The sequence below is a fragment of the Microtus pennsylvanicus genome, chromosome 8 (genome assembly GCF_037038515.1).
Source record: "Microtus pennsylvanicus isolate mMicPen1 chromosome 8, mMicPen1.hap1, whole genome shotgun sequence".
In the NCBI taxonomy this organism is placed as follows: domain Eukaryota; kingdom Metazoa; phylum Chordata; class Mammalia; order Rodentia; family Cricetidae; genus Microtus; species Microtus pennsylvanicus.
In genome coordinates this window covers 785,221-808,399 of record NC_134586.1, presented here as the reverse complement: position 1 = coordinate 808,399, position 23,179 = coordinate 785,221, and the positions used below count along the sequence as shown (strand labels likewise).

The following is a 23,179-nucleotide window of genomic DNA, read 5'->3' as shown; positions in this document are numbered from 1 at the left end:
CAGAACTCAGTATAGATGGTTGTGAGTCACCATGTGGTTGCTGGGAATTGAACTCAGGACCTTTGAAAAGGCAGTCAGTGCTCTTAATTGCTGAGCCATCTCTCCAGTCCAACCAATTGTATGTTAGTCATTTTTAAAGTAGTCTATCCCACAACAAAGTGTAGACACAAGGAATGTAGATGCGTGGAGGTTGCGGTTTTGTTAGTGGTGAGGACTCATGGGGGAATTCTTAGAGGTAAAAGCCCAGATGAGGTCTTCTACTAGGTATTTCCAAGTTACTGTCACTGGCAAAGAATTCAGAGACCAACTAATAAATCAGGAGAAAGTTTTACTACACAGGAAGGGTAGGATTCTCAAGAGAGCATCATAACTTACAGGCTTTTCTTGGTAGGCCATGTGCTATAGGGAGGGACAGGAGTGTTTGTCACCATGCATCATCCTGTGTTTCCTTTATTTTTCTTTGACCAGAACATTACAATGGACATAGGCCTTCTGTAGCTACTTCTTTTATTTATACATTCATTAATTTATCCCCTTTCCTCTTGTTTTTCAGACAGGGACTCACTGTATAGTCCAGGCTGGCCTTGAACTCACAACAATCACCCTGTCACAGCTTCTAGAGTGCAGGAATTATAAATGTGAGTCACCATGACTGGCTTTCTGTCTTAAGATAGACATATTCTGTATGTTAAGTTCATGAGTATTAACTAAAAACTAAGGACGGGCATTATGAAGTCTAGATATTCTGGTTCTGAGGCTCTAGAGAAAGGTTTGGCAATTGACATCTTTTCAGGTGGCTTTTTGATAGGTGGAAACAAGGAGTCTGTTTTTACATTCCAAAGGACTGATCTTTAGATCACACACAGAGGAAGACAATAAATGTCTATTAAGAAAGCTAAGAGTAACTATAATTTGCCTCTGGATGTACAACATTCAAAACTTTGCATAATCACTGAAGTTCTGATCAGTTACTAAGTGTTTCGATTCAGTGGAAGGTGTGGCTCTTCCTAGGAACTTTCCCTTACATGTCTATAACAAGAAACCCTAGGCTATAGTCAATCTTGAAGGTATATCCCTCTAAAATTTGTACTTTGATTTCATTCTGAATAAAATTATCATACTTCTTTCTTTTGCAAATCTGTGTGAGCTGTCCCCTGCTTTCAGTTCTTTGAATAAGAGGCCAAGAATCTGCAAACACATTGCTCCGACCTACTTGAAAAACTGACTGAAAGTAATAAGTAATAGTAGTAAGTAATTGCCCTAAACCTGCAGGCATCTTTGATTTAAAGAGCCAAATCTCAGAGGGAAACTATTTGAGAAAGGGAGAAGTACTCATTGGTTCCCTAGGTTATTGCAGCATTAACCATTCAACTACCTTGAGGTACCAGAGTAGAACTGATCAGAGGTAGGTGGAACCTTATCTTGAGCAGGACAACTAATTAGGCATACATCTTGCTATCCTGCCCTAATTCATTCTCTACTTGAGCCTAGGCTTATGTCAGTACCCCCAAAGATGAATTTGGGATTGTTGGACCTCTTTATCTGTTCCTCTTTCTAATGTACACTGATTAAGTTTCTTTTCTCTGGTTTCATCATTACTTATTTCCTTAGTTGGTAATTTGGTATGGGTGGCAGAGTCTAGATTTCTGGGGCTGCCACAGCTGGCTATTGCCTTAAAACTCCAAATCTACTGGAGCAAAAGCTCCTGTCTTGGGGACCCTGCTAGACCCTCCCCTACGTTCTCCTTGTGTGGCTCTTCATCTGTGCCTTTTATAAATACCATGTGTAATCAACCAGCAGACATGCACTGCAGTGACTGAGGTCACACCATCTTGTCCTGACCTTACCTTGACTCCCTTTTGTGTCTGCTGAGGTGTACTTTCCACTGAAAACCCATTCATTGAATGACTTTATCTATTTTGGCAGCACATTTCCATGTCCCTGACCATAACCCAGATGTATAACCAAATAACTGCTAAATATATAACCAAAACAACCATTGTGTTCTGTCAAAATGAATGTTACAAGGCTCTCCTAACCTCCACCTAACAATGATGCTACTGTGGTTTTTTATGTGTATCAGTGTTGCATTCCTGAACTTCTGGCCGAGAATTCTTTGTGACAGGAGCCCACTCTGGCTTAAATAAAGGACTCTCATTTGGCCTTATAGTCGTGATGGTCTGTAACTTTCTCACATGAACTGTAACAAAGCAAAGTGCATTCCTGAGTTTTGTGAGCCATGGTGACAAATTATTGAATCCTGAGGAATGTTGTAGGGTTGAGACCCAGAGACCACTCAGCACCACAAAGTCTGAAATGGAGAGTCTTTATTGAGCTAGAAGAGAAACAGTCCTCACAGAGCATCCTCAAATACATTTTACTTTTAAAGCTTATAAAGGCAAAAAAAAAAAAAAAAAAGAAAAGAAAAGAAAAGAAAAAAAATCACAGAAAAACAAGAGTCTGGTTGGCAGTTGCAGGGGGAAGTAAGGCAAGCAAGCAGTTTAACAGAAGCCAGAAACATGCAGTTAGCTGGGGACTTTGATTCTGAATTTCTAGAATAGGATTGGTTACTTTCTAACGGGACTTTTCACTGCAGGGATAGGAAAGGAGGTTGGGGTCAGTTAAACCAAAGGTGGTTCCAGCTGAGACAACATGTAGGAACCTTTGCCTTGTCACAAGGAATAACTTGCAGAAATTTTGTATAGCTGATTAGACAGAAGTACCTACTGGAGGCCAGGACCTGGGACTGGCATATAAACTGGAGACAGTCTTGCAAGGCACACTTAGCTGTGGGATGTAATACTAACTCCAAGTAGAGAATGACAGAACCGAATTAAATGATAAGAAATTCAACTGGGGCTGACAAGATGGTTCAGTGAGCAAATGTCCTCACTGTTAAATTCCTGGGATCCAGATTGTGGGAACAAAGAACCAACTCCCCCAAGCTGTTCTCTGACCTCCACAGGACATTACAGGAAATAAAAATGAAAAAACAAAACAAAACAAAAACCAATCTAGCTGGTATATGGAGAGTAAGATAATTGCTTCGTACAGAGAAACATACTTACTATCAGATAGGCTATGCTTTCTTTTTTTTTAAATATTTATTTATTTATTATGTATACAATATTCTTTCTGCATGTATATCTGCAGGCCAGAAGAGGGCACCAGACCTCATTACAGATGGTTGTGAGCCACCATGTGGTTGCCGGGAATTGAACTCAGGACCTTTGGAAGAGCAGGCAAGGCTCTTAACCACTGAGCCATCTCTCCAGCCTCAGGCTATGCTTTCTTAGAGCCCTTTTTTAATGAGTTAAACATTTCAAAACGTATGTTTGTTTACAGTATTTTTTTTTTTTTTTTTTTTTTTTTTTTTGGTTTTTGAGACAGGGTTTCTCTGTGGCTTTGGAGCCTGTCCTGGAACTAGCTCTGTCGACCAGGCTGGTCTCGAACTCACAGAGATCCGCCTGCCTCTGCCTCCCGAGTGCTGGGATTAAAGGCGTGCGCCACCACCGCCCGGCTGTTTACAGTATTAAGAATATCCCAAGTGGATAATCAAAATGATTGAGATATACAGTCAACTAGCCAAACAATTATCCAGAAACCTACTTATGCAGAGAAGTCCTGCCCTCCTCCCTGCCTGCCTTCTGTTTGTTTGAGACTACCTCATTACACAGCCCACGCCAGCCTGGAACTCCAGATCCTCCCGCCTCAGACTTCTGAGTGTTGGGATTATAGGTGAGTGCTACCATATCCAGCTAGTACTTCTTTAGTATACTAAAAAGAAAAAAAGTTCAAGTCCTAAACTGAAAAGTGATTTATACTAGAAAAAAACCCAAACTTAACCAAATATAAAAATCCATCATTTCATGTAATTACTCTGAGAAAATAGTTTGGATATAAAACATACTGCAAGTCATCTTTTAATTTTTATTTTATGTGTATATATGTTTTTCCTGCATGCATGTCTGTGCACATGTGTACAGTATGTGGTACCCAAAGAGGTGGGGAAGGTATTGCATCCTATGGAACTGAAGCTACTGACTGGAAGCAGCCATGTGGGTGCTGGAACTGAACTTGGTTCCCCTACAAGAGCAGTAAGTACTCTTAACTGCTGAACCATCTCTCAAGGCAAAGCCTCCTTAAGAGTTTTGGTTTTGGTATTGGACAGTTTTATAAAGATTGCCTACTTTATCTGATTTGTCTTTTTTTTTTTTTTTTTGGAGATAGGGAATCATGTAGTTCACCTGGCCTAAAATTCAGTATGTAGCTGAGAATGCCCTTGCTTGATCCCTTGATCTCTCTGTCTTCACCTCTCAAGTGTTGGGTTTACAAGTAAGAGCCACCCCACCCATCTTAATCTGAAGATTGTTTCTATTATAATACTGCATCAAAAACGTGGTGGTAAAAGCCTTTCTTCCCAGCACCCAGGAGGCAGATGGCAAGAGGATCTCTGTGAGTTTGAGACCAACCAGGGCTAGGTAGTGAGAGCCCATCAATAAACAAACAAGCAATAAACAAATGATTAACTAGCTAACTGCCTTAACCACACTGGAGGTTGAGGCAAGAGGATTACTAGGAGTTCCAGGATAAACTAGGTATTCTACAACACTTTGTAGAATACAAAGTCAGCCAACAGCAACATACTAAGACCCAACCCTAAAAACCAAAACAATAGTTTTTGTTTTCTTTTTGTGACAGTTTCATTGTATTCCAGGCTGATCTCAAACTGACTATGTAGCTCAGGCTTGCCTTAGACTCTTTTTGTTTGTTTTTGTTTTTGTTTTGTTTTGTTTTGGAGGCGGGGGTTTCTCTGTGTAGCTTTGGAGCTTGTCCTGGATCTTGCTCTGTAGACTGGAATTACAGTTTTATGCCTGGCTCATATTCTCTATCTCCCTTTTTAAAAATTTAATTAACATACAAAATAATGTTTCATTTTTAACATTTTTATACATTATACCATTGTACCTTGCTCATATTCCCAAACTCTAACCTCTCCCCTCTTTGCTGGTGCCTTTATGTTCTCCTCTAAGATATTTTTTCTTCTTTGCTCCAAAACTGTATCAGGTGCTAAACATCAGTTGCCCGTGTACTCAGTGATCATAAACATACCTTCTGAAGTTATGCTATTTCTATGTTCTCTGGATGATTTCAGGTTTAGTGCCTTCAGTTTTCTGCATCTGCACAGGTGCTGGAGAGCCAAGTCAGAGATATCACAGCTCCTGAGATCTAGTCTTTGGACTTCAGAATGTAGCACCTGTAACAAATATATGATTTTGAAAAAAAATTCTTAAAAAGACTTTTGCAACTGTAAGTCATCTCTCTAGCCTCCAAATTAAGTTTTCTGTAAACATAATTCATTCCATAGTTAGTGATCATAACAGGCAAGTGGCTGATGGAAAATATAGCCAAAAATATAGGATTTAATCTCTGTGTAGAAGATAAAGCAGGAAAAACAAACAAACAAACAACAAAAAACAAGTTAGCTTCTGGCTGAAACTGCAATACCCAGAGCTTAAAGTCGTCAATGCTGAAACAGAATGCTAGTGCAGAGAAAGGACCCTGGGGAGCCACAGTACTGGACATCTGCTGACATCTCTGACTCATTCAACTGGACCTATGCGGTTCTGTTCAGCAGGTATCGCTTCCAAAGAAAAAGACCTGCTCCTCTGAAACATTTTCAGTCAAATGACCTGATATTAGGCAATCTGTACAAGGATAACCAATCCCTTTCGGATACATATCTCTCCTTTACTGTTTCTGAAAAATTAAACATTCCTCTAGCATTGCCAGCTCTTAGTTGAGTGAAAAATCAACATTTTGGAGGTCACATAGCTGAGCAATATGAGGTAGAAAACACCACTCCACTAGCCTTGAGGAAGATAACACCTCTGCCCTGTGGGTTGTGTTAGCAGTCACCTAGACTACAGTGCAGGGACTGGACAAGTATTGCTGCTCACAAGTGTCTGATGGGTGAGTGGAACAGAAAGCAACACTTGCTATCTGTTTACATATTATGTCTGTCTCCTTTATTGCCTTCGTCTTTGTTACACAGTTCTGTATGTAGACAAGCTGAACAGCTGAGAAATGCAGGGTTAACTTGACCTAGAGTTGTCTAGTCTTTCCTCAGACCCACTTAGGGCTAAAGATGCCCACCTGCCACCATGACAGAGATCCCAGATCATAAAAGGAACAAAAAGAGGTGGCACCTGAGTTCTTGGAATGTCTTTGCCTATTCCCAGAAAATATATATACTCTCTCGTTATCCCTTGCAGGCGAGAAGTTGATTTGTGAGCAAAGCTCCCACTTCATTCTTTAGTCACTAAATAAATTCTTGCGTCCCAACATTTGTCGCTTAGGTACTAGATATTACAGGTAAGGTATTTAGTTATAGGGTATTAGCCCTGGCTGACCTGGTTCTCTTATTGGTGTGTGTGTGTGTGGTATGTGTGTGTGTGTCTAATAGTATATTGTAAGGACATGGAAAAATTTAAGAAACTTTGCTTGATCAGGAGTTGGTTAAGACACTGGGTTCAAGAACTTTGCACATCAAGAGCTAGTAGAAAACAGGAACCTCTGCAAAAGTATAAACCACGAAATGTTCCTAGCAGCTAGCCACCTATCGATACCCAGCTTTGTGGTCTAGACAGAAGCAGATGGAACTGCTTGGTGGCGGGGGGCAGGGGGCATGCACAGAAGCAGAAGTAGCTGCTTACAGGAGGAAGGGGGTATGCAGAAGGAGTCCATACCCTTCGTTTAGCAAGACCAACCCTCTTGACCCAAAATAAACCTGGCTTGCAGTTTTTGTCTATATATGTCAACCCCAAATGAGGAACGGGAGCTCTCCCCACTGTGCTGTGTCTTGAGTAGTGGCTTTGAGCTCCCAGCTAGCTGAACTATGTGTGGGCAGAATAAACCTTGCTTTTGCATTCTGGACTTGACTGGATTCTGGTGGTGGTCTCAACTTGGGTACAACACGTGTGTAGAGGTCAGAGGACAACTCTGGAGAGTCAGTTCTCTCCTTCCATTGTGGGTTTTGGGGACTGAATCTAGGTCATCGGGCTTGCCTGGCAAGTGTTTTCCTCTACTGAACCCCAGCTTCTTTTTTGATTTTCTGAAACATTCTCACGTAACTCAGGCTATCCTCAAAGTCACTATTTAGACAAGACTGGCCTCGAACTCCTGATCCTCTTCCCTCAGCCTCCCAAATATTGGGATTATAGGTAAACACCACCAAGCCTTTTTATTGTTGTTTTGAGACAGAATCTCTACATAGCCTTGACCAGGCAGGCCTCAAAATCATAGAGATCTGCTGCTGCATGCTGGGATTAAATGCCTGAGTCACCATGTCTGGCCTCGCCATGCACATCATGGCTTTTTTAAATCTTTTTTTAAAAAATTTATTTATTATATATAGTATTCTGCCTACATGTATGCTTGTAGACCAGAAGAGGGCATCAGATCTCACTGTAGATGGTTGTGAGCCACCATGCGGTTGCTGGGAATTGAACTCAGGAACTCTGGAAGAACAGCCAGTGCTCTTAACCCCTGTGCCATCTCTCCAGCCCCCTCACCATGCCTTTTTAAGATTTTTTTTTAATATATGTGTGACTAAGGAGGCTTGGCACTGGATCCCTACGAACTAGAGTTACAGGCAGTTGTAAGGCTCCTGATGTGGATATTGGCTACTTAACTCTGGACCTCCAGAAAAGTCGCAAGCACTTTTAACTGCTGAGTCATCGCTCCATTTCCTTCTTCTTTTTTCTTTTTTTGGAGACATACTGACCTAGAACTCACTATATAGCCCAGACTGACTGGAAACTCACAGCAAATCTCCTGCTCTGACTCCTGAATATTGGAATTACATACATAATCTACCATGCCCAACTGTCCTTCATTGTTTGGAGTAGTTAGTACATGTTGGTTGTTTTGGGGGAGCTACTGTTCAGTGTTTCCTTGAGGTCAATAAATAATGGCCTAAATTCTAAGCAGGCAGATCTTCATGGGTTCAAGGTCATCCAGGGCAGAAAGACCCTGTCTCAAAAGCAGCAACAATAAAATGGTTTTATTAATATATACTTAAGAGTAGGGAAGTGAGGAGAAGAAAAGCAAGGGGAGGGTAGTAGAGGGCAGTACATACACACCCAAGGGTGGGTACCGACTTCTCAATCACAGTCCTATTTTAACAGGACTAACAATCTCACTATATACTCCTTTTTTGTTCAAAAAACATGAAATTAAATCTGAACAATGAAGGTCTACAGAGCTAGTTCCAGGACAGGCTCCAAAGCCATAGAGAAACCCTGTCTCGAAACCCCCCCCCCAAAAAAATTTATAGCTACACATTCTTACCTCATTTATATTGGAATCTGTTATCCGGCCCCGTGTGCTCATTATTTTAATCAGTCTATCTTTGATGTTGGGAGGCAAATATTTGATATTTGAGATATACCTGGAAATGTTGATTATTAGGCACCGAAGACATCTGAAATACACAACACAATATAGTAAATTACACTGCATCTGCACTGGTAACCAACACTTATCAATACTGCTTGTCCGCAGTTAGTCCTTTCACAAAACAGTATTTTTATTAACATTTACAAATTTAGCTTGACAAGATTCATAATCACTGCCTATGTAAAATTATATAAGACATTTTCCTTCAGCACTTTACCTCTGCATACCCGTTGTCAATATGGATTTTAAAATTTTGCTTTGAAACAGAGTGTCATTTAGCCTAGGCTTGCCTCCAGCTCACTTTTCTGTAGCATAGGATGGCCTGGGACTCCCGGTCCGCCTACCTTACATCTAGAATTCTAGGGTAACAGGCCACCATCCTTGACTTTATCAACATACATTTTAAGGCGGGCATGTTAGTGTACATCTGTAATACTAGCACCTAGGAAGTGGTAGGAGATCAAGAGTTCACAGCTATCCTCAGTGAGTTGGAGAATAACCTGAGCTAAATCAGACTCAGGCTCAAAAAACCAAAACCAGGACTGGAAAAACAGTTCATCAATTAAAAGCACTGGCTGCTTTTCCAGAGGACCTGGCTTTGATTCCCAGAATGCATATGGCAGCTTATTTGTAATTACAGTTCCAGGGGATCTTATGCCCTCTTCTGGCAACCACAAACACCAGCTATGCATGTGGTGCACCAACATACATACATACAGAACACCCTACCCATATACATAAAATAAAAACAATTTCCAAAAACTATATGTGGGCAATAATGACTAGAGGAAAAACTATAACCACAGAGATTCTATGGATAGTACAGATCAGTTACCTGTATATGCAATTATGGGAAGAGGTAACAACTAAGACCCTAAAGCAGCTGAGGACAACTTAATCAAGATTTCATTTTGGCACATTATTTCAGGATAAATGCACTTGATAAATGCAGATTGCAGGAAGGGCTCTCTGACCTATCCTATCCTACACTAGCAAACCACAGAAATCCCTTTGAGCAGGAAGCCTTCCCTGAACCATATCCAGAAATGACTGTATAACCCCAGAGCCTCGGCAGTGGCAGTGTAGTTGCCAAGGGCCATACAAACTTTACGTGTCCCCCCACCCCTCCCCGCCTTAAAGCTCCCACTCCCTAGGTCAAACCCTTCTGTTATTGCTGTTTTTCAGAAATGAGTATTCTACTTTGGCTATTTCTCTGAAAGAATAAAGACTCTTTAGGATGGGTAGAGGACTTCTTTAGCCTCTTTTAAAACAATGTGACCAACGTGTCTTAAAGCCTCAAATTCCAGCTATCTAATAAATTCATACCTGTGTCAAGCAACCACAAATTCTGTTTACAAATACCACTATATATACAGAATTTTAATTCATGAATGACAATGATCATATACTTGTTATCATTTTTTTAGTTAAAATTTTTTTCCTTTCCTCTTTTGTTTATTTCCATCTTCCCCTTTCTGACATTATCTGACCTCCATTAGTATCTTATGTTAATTTAGGACATAGTCTTTCTTCCTCTGTGCTTGTATACACAGCCCACACAAACTTACAAAAGGGTGTTGTGAAGGGAGGTATAATAGTTACCTAGAACAGCATCCCAGTATAATCTCTTCTCAATATCTTCTTTTTCATTCAACAATCTCTTGCGAAAACCCTTCAAGGCATTTCAGTACTCACAGTGGATATCTTATTTGGTTACTTGCCTTTTGAAAAGCATCCATATCATTCTGGGGTATGGTAACAATACTGTCAGATTTCTTTAAGATCTGTAACTATATCGTATTGGAAGTATGGAGGGGTTCTTTTCCTCCGCATCCCTCTGGCAATGAATATTTTTCCATGTATGACCATTTTCCCTACTATCAGATGTCAAAACTTTCCCTGGGGAGATGCAACACAACTTACCCCAAATAGGGAGCTCATGAAAAACTGAAGTATAGATGATACCAAAGCCCAACTTGGTGAACTGATGTGGGCTTCCCCTCTGTATGCTGTGAATATGTTTTATTATGATTGGTTAATAAAGAAGCTGCTTTGGGCCTATGGCAGCACAGAATAGAGCAAATTGGGAATTCCAAGCAGAGATAGAGGAGAAAAGAAGTCAGAATCAGAGAGATGCCATGTAGCTACAAAGGAGACAGATGCCCCCCCCCCAACCTTACTGGTAAACCATGAGACTCTTGGTAGGTAATAATAGGAATGGATTACTTTAAGATGTAAGAGTTAGTTAATAAGAAGCCTAAGCTATTGGCCAAGCGGCATTGTAATTAATATAGTTTCTGTGTGATTATTTTGAGTCTGGGCAGCTGGGAATGAACAAACAGTCTCCTATTACAGTGAACCATGAGTTTTATTGGGGTTACAGGAATGTGGGTAAGGGGTTACTTACAGGAGCTGAAATGACTCAGACAGCTGCATCACAAAGCCTACCCCAACATGGGTAAAAGTTCACAAAAGTTGAGTACCTGAAGCACAGTACAGAGTCTACAAGCAGCTCGATTGGTTAGAATGTCCTTTCCAGATGACACAGTTGTTCTGACCCTCTTCCAGGCAGCTAGTCTCTACTTCTTTCCAGGTGACACAGTTGTTCTGACCCTCTTCCAGGCAGCTAGTCTCTACTTTTTTTCAGGCCGCTGGTCTGGCTCAAATTCTGTGTAGCCTGGCTTGACCAAGAGTGACTCAGCTATCTTTGTTGTTTACTCTTGGAGTGAGGGGGGTACAGCAAATCCGGTGGGTTTCAGGGACTTCCTGGTTACCCTGTGTTTTAAGAGCTTCCCTGGAAGATGGTATGTTTCAGTTTCAAGGAAACTACTACAAATCTCCTACTCTCCAACACTACCAGAAAAACAATGAATATCCTTCTCTTTTATTGTGCACTGTCTTTCCCCAGTCCCTACTTTACTTTTCATTTTGGGTTTTGATACAGGGTTTCACTGTGTATTCTAGGTCAGCTGTACTCAGGGCAATCTTCTTGCTTCAGTATTTCCAGTGCTGGAATTATAGTCAAGAACAACCACACTTGGTTGAACTTCCTTTTTTATTGTTGTTTTATAAAAGTTCAGTCTGGCATCGTATTTGCAAATGACCTGGCTCAGCTTCCCAAGGACTGGACATGTGTCACCACACCCAGGTTAACTCAGATGAGCCCATTTACTCACTGGCTCACTGTATCATTTATGGGTGAGACGTGTGTGTGTGTATGCATTATATATCATATATATATATATGAATGTCGGGCATTCATAACTAAGAATAAGTCTCCATGTGTGATTTATTTGGGAGCTGGGTGGTGGGGCCCCCCAAAAGCCAGAAGAGTAAAACATCGCACAAACAGATACAGTTTTATTTTTCTATATGCTTTCCCAGAACCAGCTGCCAAAAGGACTGTCTCTTTTCCAGTGTGTATTTTTGACCCTGTTGTAGTCACTTCTATTTCTATGAAGAGATACCATGACCACGGAAACTCTACTTAAAGAACGCATTTACTAGGGCTTGCTTACAGTTTCAGAGGCTTAATCCATTATCATAGTGGCATGCAGGCAATTGCTGAAGCAGTAGCTAGGAGCTACATCCTGACCATAGGCAGGGAGAGGAAGAGTGTCAACTGGGTCTGGCTTGGGCTTTTGAAACCTCAAAGTCCACCCCTCAGTGACAGACTTCCTCCCACAAGGTCATACCTTCTAATCCTTCTATCAAATACTCAAATTTATGAGCCTATGGGGACCATTCTTATTCACTTCCAGCTTCCATAGGCTTGTAGCCATAGCATAATGTAAAAATGCATTCAGTCCAACTCCACAAGTCCCTATAGTTTGTCAGTCTCTACACCTTTTAAAAAACCAAAGTTGGGCTGGAGAGATGGCTCAGAGGTTAAGAGCACTGACTGCTCTTCCCGAAGTCCTGAGTTCAATTCCCAGCAACCACATGGTGGCTCACAGCCATCTATAATGAGATCTGGTGCCCTCTTCTGGCATGCATGCATACATGGAAGGAATGTTGTATACATAATAAATAAATAAATCTTAAAAAAAAATCCCAAAGTTCAAAGTCTCTTCTGAGACTCATGGCAATCTCTTAAGTGTAACCCCCTGTAAAATCAAAGTCAAAAGGCAGATAACAAACATCCATCATACATTACCATTCCAAAAGGGAAGAAAGAGAGCATAGTGAGGAAATACTGGACCAACTTGAGACCAAAAGCCAGCAGGGCAAACTCCAAATTCAGCTTTGTTGACTGCAACATATTTCTATGTCTTGGGCTGGTTCCACACTTGGTATACAGCTTTTCTTGGCAGGTATTCCACAGATTTGTCATTTGTCCAATAATGTATTGGTGTTTCCAAAAACAATCCAGGCTTCATCTTCACAGTTTCATACAGTGACCTCTCTGGGCCTCCATGCAGGGACACCCCCGTCCTTAGTGGCTTGGCCACAGAGGGAGATTCCATTACCCCTTTCTTGTATCCTTGACTCTGAAGCCGGAAGCACGTGACTGAAGTTGCCTAGTTCTGCTTGCTGGGGATAGAACATGGCTACTTCAATGACTTGCACGGCTTTCTGTTGTGGATGCTTTCCTTCACTGTTTAAGCTCCCTTTAGTTCCTTCTCAAAAGTAGGAAGCTTAGCTGAGTGGGGTCTTGCTGACATCAGCACTCTCTTTATTTAGTGCCAGGCTTTTCCTTAAACTTTTTATCTCCTTGAGGACCATGACATTTCCTGGCGCTCCTTTTCTCTTCAAACTGTATGCTTGGTATTTCTCTTTGTCCAGCTTGTTCTTTTTTCATTATAGAAGTGCATATGACATCTATAATAACCACATGACATATCAATGCTACTAGGCTGTCTTGAAATCTCTTTTGCTAAAGCTCAACTTAGCCTCAGGCAGATTTTTTGGACAAGGGCAGAAAGCAGCCACATTCTTTGCCAAAATATTCTAGGAATGGTCTCCAAACCACTTACTAATATCCCTCCCCACTGAAACTTCTTGCTGGGCACCCCAGAGTTCAAACTGCCCGCAAATAGCATTGTCTTCAATGTTCCTACTAGGACTAAGCCCAGTAACTCCCACTAATGTGTCTAACTACCTTTCTAATAAGTCTCAAAATCTTCCATATTTTTCCAACAAACAGAATGACCAGGACTGTCAAATAAGACCCTACTCCCTGGCACCAAAATTTGTATTAGTTAGTGTCTTTGTTATGGTTTCTATTGCTGTGACAAAACATCATGACTAAAAAACAAGTTGGGGAGGAAAGAGTTTATTTAGCTTATACTTCAGCATTGTTGCTCATCACTGAGGGAAGTCAGGACAGGATTTCAAACAGGGCAGGATCCTGGAGACAGGAGCTGATGCAGAGGCCACGGAGGGGTGCTGCTTACTGGCTTGCTTCCCATGGCTTGCTCAACCCACCGACTTATAGAACACCCAGGACCAGCAGCCCAAGGAAGGCACCACCTACCATGGGTTGGGCCCTCTCCCATTGATCACTAAATGAGAAAATGCTTTACAGGGGGTATTTCCTTAGCTGAAGCTCCTTCTTTGGAAGACTCTAGCTTGTGTCAAGTTGAGAAACAAAACCTACCCAGTACAGTCAGGGTTCTCTAAAGGAACAGAAATTATAGTATATACATGAAATTTATTAAAATAACTACAGGGTGTCAGTAGATTAACAATGGTTGTCTATCAATAGAATCCAAGAATCAGTAGTTGTTCAGTCCATGTAGGCAAAGGATCACAGCTTCACAATGCTAAACAAATGCAACATACACAAAAATAACACCTTATGTTTGCATGGCACTGAGCTATCTCCCTTGCCCTCAACATTGGTTTCTCCTCAAGACTGCTTTGGCTATTTGGGCGTTTTTTTATGCTTCTATATGAAATTTAGGATTTTTTGTTTTTCAAGACAGAGTTTCTCTGTAGCTTTGGAGCCTGTCCTGGAACTAGCTCTGTAGACCACGCTGGTCTCGAACTCACAGAGATCCACCTGCCTCTGCCTCCCAAGTGCTGGGATTAAAGGCGTGCGCCACCACCGCCCAGCCAAAATTTAGGATTTTTTAAAATGTTTTTTTGAGACAGGATTTCTCTGTAGCTTTGAAGTCTGTCCTGGAACTCGCTCTGTAGACCAGGCTGGCCTTAAAGTCAGAGATCCACCTGACTCTGCCAAGTGCTGGGATTAAAGGCATGCATCACCTCCGCTTAGTTGGATTTTTTTTTTCTATGAAGAACGTCTATTTTAGGGTTTCTATTTCTGTGAAGAGACAGCTGTTATAAAGGAGAACATTTAACTGGGGCTGCTTTACAGGTTTAGGGGCTTAGTCCATTGTCATCACAGCAGGAAGCATGGTGGCTGCAGGTGGACGTGGTGCTAGAGATGGCCTAGAGTTCTACATTAGGAACAGCAGTCAGCAGGAACAGAGGGCAACACTGGGCCTGACTTGAACACTTGAAATCCTCAAACCCACTCACTGGCACACTTGCTCCAACAAGGCCACACCTCCTGACAGTGCCACTCCCCATAGGCGTCATTTTCATTCAAACCACCACAATGTCACTGGAATTTTTAAGACTGCATTAAATTTGTAAATTGCTTTTTATTTTTATAGTATAGCCCCTTTCCCATTAATTCTGTCAATCCATGGGTAAGAGGAGTCTTTGTTTTAAAGTTTTTGAGGCTATCGTGAATGGGACTGTTCCCACTGTCTTTTTCACCACAGGTGCTACTGGTACATAGAAAGCTACTTTTGTTTGCCTTGTTTTTAAAGATAGCTTCCCACTATATAGTCAGACCAGGTCTGGAACTCACTGTGTAGACCAGGGTATCCTCAAACCTACATAGATCTGCCTGCCTCTGCCTCATGAGTGCTGAGATTAAAGATCTGTGCTATAAGCCTAACGAGTTATTGGCTTTTATGCGTTGATTTTGGATTCTGTTACTCTGTTGAAAGTGTTTATAAGCGTGAAAGTTTTCTGATGGAGTCCTTTAGGCCCGTTAAGTAAAGGTTTTACCATCAGCCAACAATAATAATGAGGATGCTGTGACTTCTTCTTTCATTTCTTCCCCCATGTCACATAGCTCTGGCTAAGACTGCTAGCATGATGCTGAATAACAAGAGGCACCTTTGTCTTTTTTTAATTTTAAAAATATTTTTGGTCTTTGAGATGGGTCTTGCTATGTAGCCCTAGCTACTCTGGAACTAAGTAGCTCAAGCTGGCCTCTGATTCATGGTATCTTCCTGTTGGCCTCCAGAGAGCTGTGATTACAGGCATGGCCGTCCATGCTCATCCTGCTTTACTTCCTTATCCATGGATCTCAGTTCTTTGGACACAGATCCTTTTAAGCATCAAGCAATTCTGAGTGTCATTTTATTGTGGAACAATCTTTTTATACACTGTTAAGATGCGTTGTTCTCATTGATTTAATAAAGAGCTAAGGCCGGGTGGTGGTGGCGCACTCCTGTAATCCCAGCACTTGGGAGGCAGAGACAGGCGGATCTCTGTGAGTTCGAGGCCAGCCTGGTCTACCAAGGGAGTTCCAGGACAGGCTCCAAAGCTACAGAGAAACCCTGTCTCAAAAAACCAAAAAAAAAAAAAAAAAAAAAAAAAAAAGAATAAAGAGCTAAATGGCCAATAGCTAGGCAGAAAGAGGTTAGGTAAAAATATGAGTTGATTTGCGTTGTAAGAGCTCGTTAGAAACAAGCCTAAACTACTGGTTGAATTTCCCTAATTAACAGTAAGTCTCCTTGTCATGATCTGAAGCTGGCAAGAGGGACAGAAAAATCCACCTACATAACTTCTAACAGAAAGGGCCAGTCATTCTGTTAAGTGTAAGCAAACAACTTGGCAAAAATATGTTTCCTGCTGCCCAGTGTAGTGAAACCACATCTTATTTTTTAAGTGTATTTCTCTAAAAATAAACCCCAATATGTACAGGTATTTACCTGGGCTCTGTGTCACCCCATGAGTTCTAGGAACAAGCTAACACTTGTGCTGCTTGGAGTGCTAGGAAGAATACACTTTTTCTTCTTTAATCTAGGAAGCGTAGCTTCTGCCAACCTCTATGAAAGAAAGTAAAAATCTAACCTATTATATGTAAGTGACATAAGTTAAATCCCAGATCTGACAGTTTGATAATGAATGTTGACAGAAACATGGAAGAGGAACTGTAACAGGTCTCCAGGCCTTAGCACAACTGATGTGATGTTAGAAGCACCATTCAGGCCTTGAAACCCAACAGCAACCTGCAACACCTTTCAAAACAGGAACAAAGACCTACACCACCTGCCAAAAGAGGAACAAAGACTAAGTCAATAGTTAAAGACACCCTCCTTAGGTATCAGAACCATGGAAACTGTAGCTGATAATTAGATATACATGCATATAACAGAAAAGACTAGAAATTCATTATTCATCAAGTATGCACCATCTAGATAGCTGCCATTTCTGCCAGGATTCATCTTCATATCAAAAAGGGCAATACATCCACCATTATAACCTGGGCACAGACAAAAAGCTGAATGTGTCTTATGCTGAAGCTACTACTGCTTGCCAGTCTTGTGCCTTAAAAATTACCATGGGGTAGGGATGTGGCTCAGCAGCAGAACACTAGCAAGTGAAAGTTTCTAGGTTTGATCTTCAGTACCACAAATCAAAAACTCAGCTGTCCTTGGGTCTTTTCTTCCCTTTATGCCTGACCCTTTACCTATCATCTATGATTTAAATCCAGTCCAGTCTCAACCCCCATCTCTCTTTCAGATTCAAAATTATATTCCATCCGTCTCCTTGATACTTCTACTTGCTGTTGTAATGTATTTTCCCCTAAAGATATTTCCTCTTTCATGAGTCTCTTTACCACCCTCCCCTTCTAGCTGATCAAAGCTCAAAATTTTAAGGTGACTTCTGATTCTTCTCTTTCCTTGGTGCCTCTATTCAAACAGATGCCAGATCTAAGGGTTTTCTTAGGTAGTGCTACTCCAGGTGCTGGTCAGGGAGGAGCTAAGGAGCAGAAGGCAGGATGTAAACCAAGCCCTGTTTCTTTCATAGACAGTCTCATCTGCTGGACTTCTGTGCTTTTTGGCAGAGCTGAATGCTACTCTGACATAGATCCTTACTTTGTTATAAATCAGAAACAACTGGCTCGACACAAGTGTTAGTTTCAGGCTGTAGTTCCTTCCCAAAGGAGTACAAACTCTAGATCTAATGACAAAAACGACCTTTACAAAAGGAACGATATCTAGTTAAGACAATGCAAATCTTGCCTAGGTTTCAATGTTTTCTTCTGAATGTGCTCATCCTTTTATTTCCAGTATTTTTCGACTGTTACTTTATTTCATTTTCACTAACTTGTGTTTGAAATTCTGTCCCACACAGTCAAGTGTGGCAATGTATATTTGCAATCCCAACACTCTGTGGGAACAGGTAGGAAGGATCTGAAGTTCAGGGTCATGCTCTGCCTCAGCATGAGTCTGAGGCCAGCCTGAGCTACATGAGACCCTGTCCTCAAAACCAAAAAACACAAGCTGGTGGTGGTAACAGAAACCTGTAATCTCAGCACTTGGGAGGTTGGGACAGAAGGTTCAAGAGTTCAAAGTCAGTCTGATGTGAGGCTGAGGCCAGCCTGGGCTACATGAGATCCTGTCTCAAAACAAAAGAGGTTGGGGATGTAACTGAGTTGGTATAGGCTTATCTAGTGCCCAGGAGGCCTAAGCAAACCGGGTATAGTAGTGTATCCCTGTAATCTCAACATTCAGAAAACAGAAACAGAAGGATCAGAAGTTTAAGGTTATCCTCGGCTACACAGTATGTTTGAGGCCAGCATGGGCTACATGAGACTGTCTCATGGGGAGAAACAGCAACAAAGAAATTCAGAAGAAAACGCTGGAACCTAGGCAAGAAATATCATTTGCTCATGTATTTTTTTCTTATAGTTTTTTTTTCCTGTGGTGGCATTTCAATTGTATTTTAATAAAGCTATTTCTATTTTTAAAAATAGAAACAATAACTAACACTGAAGCCAGCCTCTAACATACTAGATAACTGAGGAGGGTCTTGAACTTTTCTTTCATCTCCAAGTCGTCTTTGCCACCATGCCCAGTGTCTTTTTACGGGCTTTACATAAATTAAGCTGTTTCTCACAAAGACTCCCTGAAATAGGTACTATAACACGAATTTTCAAAATTTTATTTATTTGTTTTAGGGGAACAGTGTCTCACAACATAACCCCACTAGCCTGGAATTCGTGGCAACCCTCTTGTTTCCAGAGGGCTGGAACTGCCATGCCCAACTGTTACCCGCATTTTAGGAAGCGCTCCAGCCCTGGGAGCGTTGGGTTACTGTCCATGGTCCCAAAGATGGCGAACCGCCCGCATTTCCTGAGGTCTGTCCAGCCCGGCTAGTGCTCTCTTTTGTTCTGCCTGGGTACTCAGCGCCCATCGGGTGGAGCCGCCCGCTCGCTCCGCGGTGCACCACGGTCCTCAGCGACCAGGCGCCATTCCGGCCCGTGACTACAGTAGTGAGGGGAGGAAGGGGCTGGGAGCTGGCGCGGACGGACGGACGGAGGGACGGACGGACGGAGGGGCCGGGGCGGACTCACAGTTCCAGCAGTTGACTGACGAGTTGCGATGAAGGCATCGCGGCCGCCCTCGGGAGCAGGGACCGCCGCGGGACTTCACAGCCAACTTCCTGCCGTGCAGGACGCGGAAGCCCAGATGACGTCACACGGAGTCGGGTCTGGGGGTTGGAGAGGAGGAAAGCCCAGGGCGCTCTGGGGGCGGAGCTTCTGAGAGCGCGCGAAAGGTCTCCTGGGACTTGTAGTTCTTCCTGCCCGCGCTTGCCGGGTACCGCTCCTCCTGCGGACTGCACTCCGAAAGCCTGTCCAGGCAAAGGTTGCTGGCAGGTCACTGCTTTCGCTAGTAGGTTGCGGAGCTCCGTGATACACACCGAGACTCCAGTCAGATACGGATGCCGCCGACGTCAAACGCACGTTTTACAGGATGCTGTGGCCGTCTCCACTGAGTACACATAAAGCAAGAGGTGAGCCATGCACTCTTGTGTGATTTCAGGAATGAGCCATATTCATTATAATCTCTCTAAGTTGAATTGTTTAGTCTATTTTTCAGATGAGGACACTCCATACCAACACATAAACTCAGAATGTCATTGTGCAGGAGACCATCTCTTCAAAACAGGTTGTGAAGGGGACCTGGCTCCCCTAGGTAGGTTTCTTTTCTTACAGTTCTGCTGTAGAATATTTGCGGCTTTTAAATGCTATTTTTCATTCTTTCTTACAGAGTAATTTATTGGTCCTATGTCAGAGCTTCCTTTGTAACACCTTGAATATTGCAACCATTACAGCCATCTCTTCAGAATGATGCTCAGTATTATACTCCTCATAACCCTAGCTAACCAACACGTTTATTAAATACTGAATGAGGGCACAGGATTGGGTTGGGCGCTGAGAGTTCAGTGGTGCACACTTCCCTTAGACAAGGAAATGTTGGGTCCAGGGAAATCGCGCACAGATGGGGACAGACCACCAAAGTCCAATAAACTAGAAGCAAGCTTTATTCTAGAAACCAGATTCCAGGAAAACCAGAAACAAACTTAAAAATAAAAATAAAAAAACACCACGGGGCACAGAAGCTTATCAGCTAGCTGAGACCACAGCCAGAGGCTGTGGCAAAAATCTGGATTCTGAACCCATCTTTTTATGGTAGGGGCACCAAGCATTAGGTCTGAACAAAGGAATTTTTACAATCTTGCCCCTTGCCCTGACCGATGGGTCAGTCAACGGAGACCTAAGGGGAGGAGTGAGAGATGAAAGGGACAAGAGATACAAGGAATGGAGACAAGACAGGATTCTGATCAAGTCCTGTTTATTAGGGGGAGTAAATGGGGGTAGATATAGGGTAATGGGAAGAAGGGAGTGGGTTCTAACATCAATGGGTAACTAGGCAGCTATCATGAAATATGTTCCAGAGGAGATTACAGTGAGAGTCATTAATCACAAGGAAACATGTTTTTAGCAATTAGTCAGAAAAAGGGATTGCTAGTAATATCAGAAGGTTAATAAATCAGAATAATTGGTTCTTAGGCTGGGAACTTAGAAGACAGCAAAAAGCTTCTAACACAATCTCAAGGTAAAACTCAGATACAGATTGCCTTACTTTACAATCTTCATTTTTCAGTTAAACTGATGTTTGTGCTTAACCTATTGCCTTCCTTGGTACTTTCAGATAGTGTTTACTGAAGCCCTGTGCCCTCCCTTTGATACTGCCAGCTTCACATAGCAGGGATAATGTGCAACCCAGAGCCCATATATCTAGTTCCTAAAAGTTGACTCAGCTCATATCTGAGGCTAGCTCTCAGTTTGCAGAGAGATGCTTTGGCCTTGTTAATAGAGCTATGGGTTGTAAAACGGAGTAACCCAATGTTAATAGTTAACCCTTAAGCGACTGAGAAAGCTGCTGACAGTCTGTTCTCGTTCTCCTAGTCTTACAACTTTATATATTCTTCATTTTTACATTCCTGTTTTTGGAATCTACATTTTCATATTCTTATTCTTGGAGTCTTCAAAAAGGACAATTAGAATTAGTCCCCAGGAGGAAGCACCCATCCTGTGTATACAAGTATAGAGTTCAGAGACAAGAAAGTGCACTATAGCCGTTGCTTCATTATTTTCTGCTATTTCTTGGCAAAAATGACAACAAGTGAACTAGAGTCAAAGCAAAGCGCACATAAAATCATTGAATGTCTTAAGCTACGGGTTGCTCTTCTAAAGGAGAAAGCATTTTGCAGAAGAGATGTTGGGTTGAAACTACTACAATGAGCCGGGCGGTGGTGGCGCACGCCTGTAATCCCAGCACTCGGGAGGCAGAGGCAGGCGGATCTCTGTGAGTTCGAGGCCAGCCAGGTCTACAAAGGGAGTTCCAGGACAGGCTCCAAAGCTACAGAGAAACCCTGTCTCAAAAAAAAAAAACTACTACAATGAGCTGGGCAGTGGTGATGCACGCCTTTAATCCCAGCACTTGGGAAGCAGAGGCAAGTGGATGGAGGCCAGCCTGGACTACAAAGTGAGTTCCAGAACAGATGGGCTATACAGAAGAATCTTCTCTCAAAAAATCAAAGAGTGAGCCAGGGAGAAAGAGCGAGAGTGAAGCATGATTAATAAAAGTTCAGACTGATATTGGGGCTCAACCTGAAGATCCAAAAAGCAAAGCAGCCAACCACTGGCTCTTACCTTTGACCTCAGTTCAAAATAGCAATCCTGCCTCCAAGAATCTCAGGATGAGACTGTGTCTGAGCTGTTTCCTCCCATTTTATAATCCTCTCTATAACTGAGATTAAAGGCATGCATGGCAGGGCTGGAGAGATGGCTCAGTGGTTAAGAGCATTGCCTGCTCTTTCAAAGTCCTGAGTTCAATTCCCAGCAACCACATGGTGGCTCACAACCATCTGTAATGAGGTCTGGTGCCCTCTTCTGGCCTGCAGGCATACACACAGACAGTATATAACATAATAAAATAAATAAATAAATATTTTTTTTAAAAAGGCATGCATGGCCCAGTTTCTATGGCAACTAGTGTGGCTAATGGGATTAAAGGTGTGTGTTACCATTGCCTGATCTGTAAGGCTGACCAGTGGGACTACTTTTCTCTCTGATCTTCAGGCAAGCTTTACTTACTAAAATACAAATGAAATGCCACTACAGTGAGAGAGAGAGAGAGAGAGAGAGAGAGAGAGAGAGAGAGAGAGAAGACAATACTACGCTAAAGAAAGAATTTAAGAACACCCTCTAATTCCTCTAATTCAAGGAGACATTCAAATTAGAATGAAGCAAATACATTCTCATCTGGTAACTCTACTGCAAGCTAATTCTACAGATTCTGAAATGTGATGTTATCTACCAATAACAGCTACCCGTTCTGACACAAAGGAACATATAGAAGGAGAAGACAAAGAAAGTAAGGTGAAAGAAAGTTGAAAAGAAGTGAAAGGAAAAGATAAAAGAACAACAATTAATAGCAAGAAGTGCTGACTCTAAGCCAATAGGTGCATCTTGCCTGGCTCTTTGAATTGTTACTTTGTAACTTCCAAGAAACATCTTAATGAAGATTCTTTGTATGTAGAAATAGATGTTGAGAAATTGCCCCAAAAACAGTTGTCAGTAGACTCCAGTGAATTATGTTCCTCATGAACGTGCAAAAGCAGATGGTGATTTTACATTGCAGGCAGAAGCCTGCAAACATGAAGAAAGTGCTGTTTCAAGCAATGAATTGTGCTGTTTTACCAGAGAATGCAGATCTTAAACTTTCTGATCTTATATTTCCTGAATGCTGGGACTATTAGTCTTATGCCACCATTTCTAGTTTATGCTGTGCTGGGGATCAAACCAAGGGCCTTAAACCTGCTAAGAAAGCAATCTACTGACGACGATACACCACTTGCTCCAAGAATGTGTCGGGGACCAGGTTTGACAAGAACATCTCTTACCACAGTTGTTATGATTGTTTGTCACTTTAAGAGACAAGCCATGCCCACTCCCTGTAGCCCCTCCCTCCTCTCGCCATCTTGGCTACTCTCTCTGTTCCCTTTCCCCTTCCCCCTTCTCTCTCTCAGTCCTCTTCTCTCTCTCTCTCTATCCTCTTCTCCTTCTTCCCCCTCTCTCTTTCTCTCTCTCTGTCTCTCTTTCCCCCCTTCTCCC

General features: G+C 42.1%; 1 protein-coding gene across 2 annotated transcripts in view; it reads right to left on the bottom strand.

Annotated features, from left to right (window-relative positions):
• The window catches only part of Amn1 (antagonist of mitotic exit network 1 homolog), a 29,859-nt gene extending 10,648 nt beyond the window's left edge, over positions 1-19,211 (bottom strand). Inside the window, exons 1-4 of one of the 2 annotated variants that reach the window (XM_075982211.1) lie at positions 19,070-19,189; positions 12,617-13,281; positions 8,353-8,485; positions 5,113-5,257 (exon numbers count right to left, since the gene is read on the bottom strand). In XM_075982211.1, the coding sequence (XP_075838326.1) occupies positions 5,113-5,257; positions 8,353-8,394 (187 nt within the window). In that variant the 5' untranslated portion in view covers positions 8,395-8,485; positions 12,617-13,281; positions 19,070-19,189. Of the gene's footprint in view, positions 1-5,112; positions 5,258-8,352; positions 8,486-12,616; positions 13,282-19,069 lie in introns of both variants that reach the window. The other variant, XM_075982210.1, reaches the window with a different exon arrangement.
• Positions 19,212-23,179: the final 3,968 nt, after the last annotated feature.